Consider the following 12,513-nt stretch of genomic DNA (forward strand, 5'->3'; position numbering starts at 1 on the left):
AAACTGTCACTATGGACATGTGACAACTATGTGCAGCATGGTAGCATGCACCGGATTCTGGAATGGAGAAAGGACATTAATCAAAAACTGTTGAAATCCAAATAAAGCTTATAGTGTAATAGTGTTGTACTGGCGTTCATTTCCTAGTTTTGGTAAATGCACCTCAGTTATGCAACATGTTCACATCAGGGGAAACTGGGTGAAGGGTATCGAGGAACTCCGTACCACCTTATGACTCTTCTGTAAATCTAAAATTATTTCAAAATAAAAAGGTATTTTTTTTAATAGGAAAATCATGTTCTATGGTTCAGGGCCCAGCCACGCTCCTTCCTCCAGGAAGCTTCCCCCAGTCTCCCCTGTACACTGGGCATGCTCTTCCTCAGGGCCCCCAAGCCTGCCCCCTCTGTCGCCCTCTATGCCCCAAGCATGTAAGACCTGAAGGGTTCCACTTCTTTTCGGGGATTAGATGAGCCTTCCAAAGTACACTGCGAGCTTCCAGACAGCAGAGCCTGACTTTCATGTCTTGGAGACCTTCATAGTCTGTGCCTTCCATGGGAGGGTGGGACTGAGGGCCCCCAGGCAGGCTTGGGCCCAGCTGGGAGCTGTGGGTGGCATTAGGAGAGAGCACTGGATGAAGTCCTTGTCCACAGAGCTTGTCACCTCCACTAGTTTATTCCAGGGGTTGGGCAGGGGTCTCTCGTAGGAAGTGAAGTTAAGCAAGGGAGACAGCTCATGGGATTTGCTCACTAGACTCTCATGGACAAGAAGAGGGTTATCTGAGATGCCATCCTATAAGTGTGCATGAGCCCTGAGTGCTGAACCACCAAGAGCTGAGGCACTGGGTGCCCAGGCACCTTTGCTGTGGGACCCCCTCCACCACTTGTCCAAACCCCAGGTAGCCCGTCGACACTGAGGGCAGTAGGAGCATGTGGCTCAGCAGCGGCCGTGTCTGGAGTCTCAGTGGGGACCCATGCACTACAGCAGGACCTACAGCACTGCCAGAGGCAGCAGCTGCCCCAGAGGGTCCCTGCCCCCGCCCGGGAGGCCTGCTTGGGCTCACATTGGCCAAGGACAGCCGCCAAGGCTACCTCAAGTCGAGTGGCTCCTCCTCATTGCCCACTGATGGGGAGCCAAGGCCCAGGACAAGTTATTGTAGGCACCTGCGAGGCCCGGGTGGAGGGGCAGACGACAGGTGGGACAGTCTGAGGACAGGAAAGGGCCATGGAGAGGCTGACACCCATAGTCTGCCACAGGCAGCTCCTCCTGCCCTCCACGCACCCCTCTGGGACGTCTCTTCCAGACCCATGGCTTTGGTCATGACCCACAAATGCAGATCTCAGAGAGGCTCCTCCTCCTCCTCCAGGCCCATTTATCCTTCCAGCCACTGGACCCTTGCCCTGAATAGCCCAAGTGCACCTCCAGCTCCAGTCCCAAATAAAGCTCAGCATCCCTCCTCAAACCTGTTCTTCCAACTCCCATTCTCCCCTCCATGACGGGCAGCCAACATCCATTGTCATCCTTGGCTCTCCCTCACCTCACCCCCACATCCATCCCTCAGCAATCCTACCTTCTTAATCTATCGCCACCTCCCTAGTCCAAGGCAGGCCCATGGGAAGTGGTCAGTAAATGTTTGTGGTGTGGGTGGATGGGTCAATGAATGGGAATGTGGATTGGTGGACGGATGGGTAGATGATGGATGGATGGATGGAAGGAAATGGTGGGACTTTTACAGCTAGGCAGCTTTGAGACTGAAGCCATTATACCTGTCAGTGCTTTTCTTGGGCAACACTCGGACCCTTAGTTTGATAAGGGCTGGGTTGAACATCCTGCTTCCGGGAAGGGCCCAGAGCTAAGACCATCTTGAGGTACACTGTTTTGAGGAATCAGGCAGTCAGGATACTTGAACGTCATAGGGCACAGAATAGCCCATGCCAACCACTTCTGAGACTGCCCCACCCCTGGGGAAGCTGGAGCAAGCAAAAGGATGCCAGCCGCTGCCACATGGAAGGTCTTTGGCCTCTGGACTCTGTCCAGGACTCAGGACTGGGCCGGGAGGACACCCTTCCTTCCCCACATGCCTCACACGACATCCAGAGACATACACAGGAAGAGGCGTCACGTGGACATCTCTTTCTTTTTACAAAGACTTTATTGTCTGACATGCTTGACAAAAAAAAAAAAAAAATTACAGCCACAACCAAGTTATGCCAAAATGATTGAGGAGCACGCCATCATCTTTCATACCTCAAGGACTTTTAATGAATTTTCTTTCAAAGTAACAGCTGCCTTCATAACTTTTCTTTTCCACATAAAAATACACCATATTCTGAAGGTACCTTAGGGAAAAAAAATTTTTAAGTTTATAGTTCTTGGTCCGCATAGAAATTCGGTAGAGGTGATTAAAAGGGCCTGTGTCTTCTCCACCCCACGCCGCCCATGCGCCACGCATCTGGGCTTCCCGAGGCCTTGTAAACATCCGCGGCCACCAGGAGCCACTTGGCCAAACAGATTCCCGAAGTCCCGCACCGGTCCGCGCTGCTGCCGCCGGGCTCCCCTTGCCCAGGGTGCCCCTCGCCCCATGGGGAGCCCTGGGCAAGTAGGGAAGGAATCGTGGTCTCCCGGGATGCCGGGATGCTGGGCTCAGAGAACAGGATCCCTCAGCACTCCAGGGGCTCTCTCTGAGAGACAAACCAGAGGGGCTCTGAACAGGACCCTTAAAAATAAAGAAGAGCCTTGGGACCATGCATTGCCTTGGAGGGGCGGAGCTTTGAGCCACGGCAAAGCAGAGGCCATGGAGCCAGAGACCAAGGCTCAAGTCCTGCTTCTGCCCGCTATGAACAGTGCACCCTCGGGCAAGTTACGTCACCTCTCTGATCTCAATCTCCTCACCTCTAAAATGGGGCCAACAGAGCTGACCTTGCACGACAACCTGCGATGAATGGAGATTGTACCTGCAAAGGGGCGTGCTAAGTGCTGGCTCCCAGGGCGGGGCCTAAGGTGAGGGGAGTAAGGCCCTCCCCTCAGGCGCCCGATTTAAGGGGCTACCAAAAAGCTCGGCAAGAGAGAGAAAGGGTGCTATTTAATCCCATGTCTTTAAAAATCAAAATCGATTCAGAAAAATATCCATGATGAACAAAATATCAAAATTTTCAATAAAGATAGAATCTGACCCTGCAACGTGGCGATCCTGCCTCTCTGGCCTCACTCTGATGAGACCCTGCTGGTTCTCTCTCCCTCACGGATTCAGCCCCAACCGCCCCCCCCCCCCCCCCCCCCGCCCTACTTTAAAGGAAAAAAAAGCCGCCCTGCGTGGAGCTGCCAGAGCCCAGGGCCCGCTCTGCCAGTGGGCCACCCTCCCATTAATGGGACAGACTGGCAAGGACCAGAAACCACTCAGCCCCTTCGGCTGTGGGCCCACCAGACAGAATCCAAATGGTGCGCAGGAAACCGCACTGAGGGATGGAACCCCATTGGAGGACAGTAGGGAGAAACATGGGTCCACTTCATTAAGTTAAGAAGGACGTTGTGTGTGTGTAGGGGCGTGCATGCCCACACGGGCGCATCCACGTGGCAGGGTGGCCTCGGTCTGCAGCCCCTCCAGCCTCCCGAGTTCTGCAGAGCTGCGAAGCCCCCGCAGGAACAGGGGCCATCCGTGACTCAGGAACCTGGGCACTCACATGGCTCGTTCTGTAGAACCACTCTCCCAGATCCAGGCCCCGAGCAAGCACCCGGGTTGCTTAGGCCATTGTTCAAGACGGCCAACATGCCCACAGGAAGAAAGCAGGGTCACAAGGCGAGGCAGACAGCTTGTTGGCCTGGCCAGGTGCGGTCCGAATTCCTGAGACGTCCCTGATCGCTCCCTCGAGGGCCTCAGCTGTGAAGCAGCCCTGTCTCCCCAACCCCGGGGGGAGATGGCGGGCTACTTGCACCTGGGCTCTAAAACAACCCACCCACCCCCAACCCTGGGGCTTGCAGCCACACAGACCCTCAGTTAGAGGGAGATTTTGTGTGAGAACTTCCAAAGTGTGTCCAGGAGCCGCGGCTTCCCAAACCCACGAGGGTGTCCAACTGAGAAGGATGAAGAGTCTGTCAATTCCCAAGCAGGACAGGACCGCAAGCTTGTTAGGTCCTTTGACAAGGTACACGCGGAAATGTACACGCAGAAAACAGTAATGAGCACAGAACCCCTAACAGGGACCCACAGGGTCCTGACTCCAGGTGACGGAGGCTGAAGAGTCAGGGGAGATTTTCTTCATTCCAAAGCCTCAACCCATCTGCTGGGCTGCTCCCCACGGCCAGACGGGTTGTCTGCATGGAAGGAAGGGTGGTTGGGGGTCCGTGCTCTTGGCCAGGCATATGGAGCTGATGTGGGCAGGAAGGGCTGAGACAGCAGGGGCAGTCAGGAGTTCCGGGGTGTGGGGAGGTCAATGACTATGGGCGGATTCACAGGCTGGTAGTTCACGGTGCACACAGACGCGTTCACATAGGTGGTCGTCCCATCCGCCATGACACCGTACCCTGGAAAGTAAGCACACAGCCGTCAGGGATGAGGGGTAAGGCCGGGACCCAGGGCAGTGAGGTGGTCTAGTGGGCATGGTAGTAGAGCACTCGGCTACAGCAGGCGGAACACATCCGGGGCAAGCTACCAAAACCCTCAACTTAGCCTCTTCATCTATAGAGGTGATGATGACAGAGCTCCTTCCCAGGCTGCTGTGAGGAGCAAATGAGATACTAATCCACATACAGTGTTCACCCGAGTGCCTGGGAAGCACATGGAGAGCACACAGTGAGATATCTTCAGTGACCATCATCACCATCACCACCACCATCATCACCACCACCATCATCACCATCATCATGTACTTTCTTCTCTTAGCCTCTGCTGCTATTATACTCTTTTCCCGCCATGTCTACTTGTTACAGTCCTCATCCTTCAGCTCAGATCACCTCCAAGCCAGAAAGGACATTTCCCCTCCTCTTGTAGGTTACCCATTCTTTGGATCCCCCAAATGCAATTGTGTAGGAATGTGGTTTGGATCACACACCACCTGGGATCTGATGGCATTCCATGCCCATAGTTGGGCTACAGAAAATGACAGCCATATTGCTATCCCACAGCACATGGGTTGTCCATCCCATGACTTCTCAGATTCTGCCTTTGATTGCCTATCTGCTGCCCCTCTGTGATCTCCTTGGGGCCAGGGGAGATCTGATCACTCCTGCCCTCCGACAACCCCCGGCAGTGGCCCTCAGGGAAAGGGCTGAGACTTGTTTGCTTCTGAGTTAGAAAATGATCTGATGTGGACCAAGCATATGTGAGGCCCAGGGGCCCTGGCCTAACACAGACGGAGGTTCAAGAAGCTGGGGGAAAACACATCAGTCCCCATGGCCCATGGGAGCCCATGTGCTTTCTGGTAGAGTGGGATGGGACGGGGAGGCCAGGGGCAGGTGGGATGAAGGTTCAAAAGGAGCAAAAGAGGGGTCTGCCAGACTGATGAATGAAACTCCAGTGAGGAAACCCAAGGTCTAATAAGGAAAGCCTTGTGTGCAGGACGTGGAGCTGTGGGGAGCCAGGACTGCAGCTGACACCACCCAGCACCATCACGGCCGCCCTGCCCACTGCCCCCCAAGGGGAAGTAAACGCCCCCTACCATTCGAACTATGTGGACACAGCAAGTGGCCCCAGCCCCCCAGGAACAGAGCCAGAATGCCAGGTCTGTTGTGCATGTGGTGGGGGTGGACGTGAGGTGCCATCAGAATGTCTCAGGCAAGCAAGTGGCCCTCCACATTTATTAAGCACTGACTGTATGCCAGGCTGTAGGGATGTAGGCGACAAGACCAGGCTGCCAGCCTTAAGGAGCTCACAGTGTGCCTACCCAACCTAACACATCCTCCATGTTCCACCCAATGTCCCCTCCTCCAGAAAGCCCCCTGCCCACATCCCAAAGACTTCCCAGGCTGGAGGCATGGCAAGGTCGCAGCACTCCAAGGAAGTAAAACTTACCCCTAAGTCTTGCTAGATTTTGCAACTGTCTTCCCATCGTTAAACATTTCAGCAGTGGCTAACTGATGGCCAAGTGAGGATAAAGCATTTACAGAGCGAATGTCAGGAAGGGGCTGAGAGCAGGGAGGAGGTGACTGGCTTGAAGGGAGGTGAGGGGGCCCCTCTATAGGGCCCGCCAGGAGTCCCTCCCCCACCCCCCATGCCGACCTTCGTGGATGTGGCCAAAGACATGCAGCCGCGGCTGGACGCGCCTCTGCACCGTGTTGAGCAGCTCCACGCAGCCCACCCGCTGCATCTTCTTGGGGACCCAGTCCAGGAAGCCTGTGTAAGGAGAGGACAGGAGGGCAGTGATGGGGTCCAGGAGGCCAGGCCCCCAGCCCCGCAGACCCCACGCCGCAGCTTTTGCATCTCAGAGACACGAGATCCTGGATTCAGGGATCGGGCAGAACTGCCTCCCAGTTCCCAGCAAGCTCTCCCAAGGCCACCTTGTCCCCGCCTTCAGGGAGGGAAAGCCCGTGGCTCCACCACGTGCCGCCTGGGGCCTGGTCACCTGGACCCACTCCTCTGCAGGGCCACCCAGACAGCCATGCTTACAAGAGCCCCGAGTGGGCCAGGCACCTAGGGTGACAAGTGAGCACCCCCCACGACCCGTGCTCGGAGCGGCCTCAAGGGTGCCATCCACCCATTGCAGAGACAAGCACACGGAGGCCTGAAAGGGACGGGTGAGGCCCAAGGGCACCCTAGTGGGCTGGCAGCAGAGCAGAACCAGGAGCAAGATTTCCACGTCAGAAACTTTCGAAACAAACATCACAAAATCACGAAAATGAACTCCATTCACCACAGCCTGGCTCACGTGGCCGTGTCTGGGTCTGCTCGCACCGCCAGCCTCCCGGAGCCGCCCCATATGGTGGCGGCTTATTATCCTCACATGGCCACACAAACGGAGAATAATTGATGACTCCAAGCGAGCAGCTAGGGTTCATCGCGGCTCCTCTCTGTTTGGGTGGGTGAGACAGGTTTCTGCATGCTCGGAAGGGGAAGGGGGATCCTCTGAGTCACTGACTCAGGCAGGCTGCCTCTGCCACTGCCTTAGTGATCAGGGAGGGAGGGAGACAGACGGAGGGAGGGAGAGGGAGGGAGGGTGGGAGAGACACAGAGAGAGAGAGGGAGGGAAGGAGGGAGGGTGGAGAGAGACAGAGAGAGACAGAGAGGGAGGGAGGGAGACAGAGAGAGACAGGGAGGGAGGGAGGGAGGGAAAGGTCCCCCAGGCTTGGCCATCCTGCACCCCTCTACCCCGCAGCCTGCAAACCCTGGAGATGAGCATGGCTTAGCTTCGCCTCTTGCCTGGCATCGCCTGCCTCGGCCCCAAACGCTGTGGGAGTGATGGCACGTTCTGTGGAGGCAGCAGGAGGAGGGGGAGGCTGGGAGGGGCTGGGCTGCTGGGAGTTTGGACAGCATTCTAAGGCCTAAGGGAGCCATGAAGGGTTGTAGAGGGATGGCATGGCATAGCTGCCGATTCAGAGAATTCCCTCCTACTGATGCAAGGAGAGTGGAGTGGAAGGGGCGAGACTCGGGGCTGGGGGACCAGTGAGGAGACCATGGCAGTCATCAAAGGGACAGAAGACATTGGCCTGGACCCAGGTGGGGACAGGCATGGTGGAGAGGAGAGGAAGGAGCTGGGATCCAGTTTGGAGGTGGAATCGGAGGGACGTGCAGATGGACAGGAAGTGTGTGTGAGTAAAGGGGGAGTGGAGGCCTGAAAAAGCCCCCCGATGGGACAGCCAGGGGGGCCCAGAGGCAGTTAGATCGTGTGAGCAGTGACATCAGCTTGGACCAGGGAGGTGGCAGTGGGGCCTGGGAAGAGAGCTGTTGAGGGTGGAACCCAAGGCCCTAGAGACTGTTGGGATGGGGTGAGGGGTGTGCAGGACGAAGCCCAGAGAGTGACCTTGAAGGTATTATGCCCCCAGGATGCAGGTCAAGGGCCCAGCCCTGCCTCTCCACGTCCCTGAGCTCCAGTATGCAACGTGTGGAAAATGGGCAGCTGATTCTGACCTCCCTGGGGGGCTGCGAGGAGTCCACAAGGTAACAAGCTGAACCCCCAGCACATAGTAGGTGCTCGGGAAATAAGGGGGGCCATGGGGTGAACTGTCCCCAATACCACAGCAAGTCAGACTCACAACAGAGCTCATCCGGGCTGATCTCTGTGCTCAGGCGGGGCTAGACCCCGCCCCTCTCAACACCCACACCTTCTGCATCCACTCCCAGCACAAGCAGGCCCACTGGGGGGCGCGCCAGCCAAGGCGTGGGGCAGCTGACTCTTACCCAGTGGTGGTCCATGGGTTATCAGGATGTCTACGCCTTCGGGAATGAGGTTCCATTTCTCTAGCAGTGCTTGGCCTCGAGGCAGGTTAAAGCCCCAGCCATAAAACCAGGGCTGCCTATGGAAGAAGAGCAGGCAGTTCAGAGAGGGCCACTGAGAGAGTGGGGTGGTCACAGGAAGGGGAAGCAAGTCGCAGTGCCAAATGGTCATCAGGACAGACTTGATGCCTAGAAGCTCAAAGTAAAGGTAGGGATCTCCTGGACTTAGCCAGAATCCTGACCAACTCACGGGCTGTGGGATGTCCCTGGCATCCTCTTCTCTTTTTCCCTTCTTTCAACACAATTTCTGTTTTTCTAGGATGAATAAATATTATTTCTGTGATTTTTTAAAAGGAAAGTTTAAAAAGAATCAGCTTCAGCCAAAGACCTCTCTTGCTCCAAGCTCCTCTAAGGAAATTCAGAGAAGAACATGCTCACCCGCCTTCCTGCCCACAGTTGGGGCATGTTGAGACCCAACCCAGAGAGAATGGCTTCCAAGTGGAGGATGCTGATTCCTGCTTTCCCCTGAAGCTCCCAGCCAGGCTGAGTCTATCCCCAGCTCTAAGGGCAGGGCCAGAGGGACCTAAGCCAATTAATGGAATCTCAACTCAGACGAAGACTGAGCAATGCAAGTGATTCCCTTGGATTGACTCAATGGTGAACATGTAACCTAGATCCTTCCCATTGGTGAGAATCCCAGATATTTCTTCTTTTGATGGTGAGAGAAGAGGATGCTCTCATCCCTGCATATCAACCAGTGAGCTTCTTGCCTTGGAAGCTGTTAACAGCTATTGAGCTGTCCCAAAGGGCGATGGCTGGACCACATTGCCCAGGGTAGCCCACTGGATCAAAACTGCACCAGTCACCCACCATACCTCTGCACTTCTCAGTTATATGGGCACCATAAAGCCATTTGATTGGGCTTTCATTTCTAACCAAAGCATCCCTACTATGAATCTCCCTTGGGCCTAAGTCATTATAAGATCCCACGTTAACATAGTCCTTTAGTGTTTACAAAGTCATCATCATCATCACTACCACCATCTTCATCACCACCATCGCTATCATCCCCACTATCACTACCATCATCACCATCACCACCATCACCATCATCACCATCACCATCACCGTCCTCACCATCATCATCACCACCACCATCATCATCGCCGTTATCATCACCATCATCACCACCATCACCACCATCACCACCATCACCATCATCATAATCGCCATTATCACTACCATCATGATCACCACCATCACCATCACCACCACCACCATCACCACCATCACCATCATCAGCACTATCACCATCACCAACATCACTATCGCCACTGTTGTGGGTCAAATTGTGTCCTCCAAAAACATATGTTGACGTATGAAGCCCCAGGATCTGTGAATGTGACCGTATTTAGAAACAGGGTCCTCGCAGATATAATCAAGTTCAGATGAGGTGATACCAGATTAGGGCGTGCCCCTAATCTAGTGACTGGTGTCCTTATGAGAGGGTCATGTGAAAACACAGAGATACAGAGAGAAAAGGGCCATTGACAATGGAGGTAGAGATTAGAGTGATGTTGTCTACAAGTCAAGGAGCACCAAGTACTTCTAGCCACCACCAGAAGCTGGGAGAGGGGCACGAAACAGATTCTCCCTCAGGGCCCTCAAAAAGGACAAACATTGGTGAAACCTTGATCTCAGACTTCCAGCCTCCAAACTGTGAGAGAATAAATGCCTATTGTTCTAAGGTCCCCAGTCTGTGGTGATCAATTATGTGGCCCCAGGACATCGATAGAATCATCATCACCACCATCACTATCATCACCCTCGTCACCTCCCCACCTGTCACCTCAGGGACCTTCACGCCAGCAGCGAAGGTGGGCAGATGGGTCTCTTTCTTTCTGTTTCATGGATGAGGAGATTGAGAACAGAAATTATCACCTGCATTTCCCACATACCTACCTTTTTGTCAGGTGCCATCTAAGTACATCATAGGGATGATTTACCTGTTACAAGAACCCTGTGAATTAAGGACTAAGAGTATCCCCATTTTACAGACGAGGAACCAGAGGCTCAGAGAAGTGAGCTAGCCTGGGATTTGGGTGTGCTGACTCCTGGGCTGGGCACCTCATTACCACTCACCTTCAGCACATACTGTCCAAGTCAGCAGTGGGGCTGGGCTTTCATCTTCAAGGTCTCTCTCACATGCCCAAAGCTGCCACTAAAATCCCTCTCATGGCGCATATGCCCTTTGTGGCGAGGCTGAGACCTCTGGCTGTTGACCCAATGGCTCTACCTGTTGGCAGCCACCCAAAGCACCCCTTTGGAACCCCGGGCATCTCACGGAACACCATTTGAAAACCCTGATTTAGTCCCACCATGGTACCTTCTGGATAAGAAGACGGAGGTTCAGTGAGGGGCAGTGAGGTGCCCAGGGTGGGGCAAGTCATGTTTGAACCCAGACCTGACTCTCTTCCCTCAGCCTTCATGTCTGCAGTGCCATCTTCTGGAACATGGGTTTGTGAAGGAGGAAGATGGGTGACCACGGTGGCTGTTTGGGGGTGAAGAGTCCTTCTGCCATCTCAAACACTTGCAGAATCCCTTCCACCGCTAGCCTTGCTCACCTGGGACTCCTGCCAGGAACGCCGGTTCCCTCCTTTTCTCCTCCTGCTCACCCCTGACCTCACACCATGTTTATCCTTCAAAGCCCCGTCTGCCCCAATCTTCCTCTCACCTTGCGTGCCCAGCACCAGCCCGGAGGAGGGGAATAAAGGAATGAATGAATGAACCCGAATGAATGAATCCATGTGTTAACAGATGTCAAATAGGACTTTTCTGTTGCCTAGGGATCACAGCCAAACCTTTAAAGCTGAGAATGATGCCCCATATTCAAAAGAGAGCCCCCAGCTACTGCCGAGAAAAACTTACTAAAAGTGGGCAGAGCTCGCCAGACCACCATCTCCCCAAGCCCCTGCCGGCCTAAGTTTTGGCCTTGAAGAAGAGGGCTGTGGCTCCTGCCTTGTTCTTATAGGGGGAGCTGAGAAGATTCTCTCATACTTAGATATGAGTGGGCCCCAGGAGAACCACCTGTACAGGTGGGGGCCTGGGATCTGCACTCTGAGGCTCTGGGAGGAGAAACAGATGGTAAGAAACAGTCACAGAGGGACTGTGAGCATCCCCAGGTTTGGGCTGTCCAAGGGATCCCCAACCGTAGGAAGTACCTGCCAAGTGAGGAGACGAGGTGTTCAGGGCTGGGGAATAGCATCGGGGTAGGTTGGCCTGGGGACAGTCCCCTCAGAAGACCTCTCCTATCACTGGCACACCCACATCAGCCAGCCTGCACATGCACAACCACAGAAAACGCACCCCCCAAACATACACAATTTTACACCCAACTTCAAGGCAATCTTGAGGTCAGACAGACCTGAGTGAGAATGGGTCCACCTCTTACTACCTGTGTGACCTATGGCAAGTAACTCAACCTCTCTCTATGCCTCAATTTCCCCATCTGTAAAATAGGGATAAAAATACCATCTCAATAGGGCTGTTTCGGAGGATTAAATCCATTAATCCACATACAGCGCTTAAACAGTGCCTGGTTCAATGCATTGCAGCTGCCTTCATCATCTCCAACACCATCATCATCCTCCCCGTCTCCATCATCACCATCATCACCATCACAACCACCATCACTACCATCACCACCATCACCATCACTACCATCACCACCATCATTGTCATCACCACCATCACCATCACCAGCACCATCATCACCATCACCACCATCACCATCACTACCATCACCACCATCATCACCATCACCACCACCATCATCATCACCACCATCACCATCACCAGCACCATCATCACCATCACCACCACCATCACCACCATCATTACCATCATCACCATCACCATCACCATCACCAGCACCATCATCACCATCACCACCATCACCATCACTACCATCACCACCATCATCACCATCACCACCACCATCATCATCACCACCATCACCATCACCACCACCATCATCACCATCACCACCACCATCACCACCATCATTACCATCATCACCATCACCATCACCATCTTCATCATGACCACCACAATCATCACCATCATCACCACCATCATCACCATCACCACCA

At 54.2% G+C, this 12,513-nt stretch overlaps 1 protein-coding gene across 1 annotated transcript in view; it reads right to left on the reverse strand.

Moving 5' to 3' along the window:
- Positions 1-4,314: 4,314 nt before the first annotated feature.
- The window catches only part of MPPED1 (metallophosphoesterase domain containing 1), a 60,674-nt gene continuing 52,475 nt past the window's right edge, over positions 4,315-12,513 (reverse strand). The window contains exons 4-6 of the mRNA XM_021687789.1: positions 8,327-8,442; positions 6,212-6,325; positions 4,315-4,518 (exon numbers count right to left, since the gene is read on the reverse strand). Coding sequence (XP_021543464.1) covers positions 4,400-4,518; positions 6,212-6,325; positions 8,327-8,442 — 349 coding nt within the window. The 3' untranslated portion in view covers positions 4,315-4,399. The remainder of the gene's footprint in view (positions 4,519-6,211; positions 6,326-8,326; positions 8,443-12,513) is intronic.

The sequence above is a fragment of the Neomonachus schauinslandi genome, chromosome 5, assembly GCF_002201575.2.
Source record: "Neomonachus schauinslandi chromosome 5, ASM220157v2, whole genome shotgun sequence".
Lineage (NCBI taxonomy): Eukaryota > Metazoa > Chordata > Mammalia > Carnivora > Phocidae > Neomonachus > Neomonachus schauinslandi.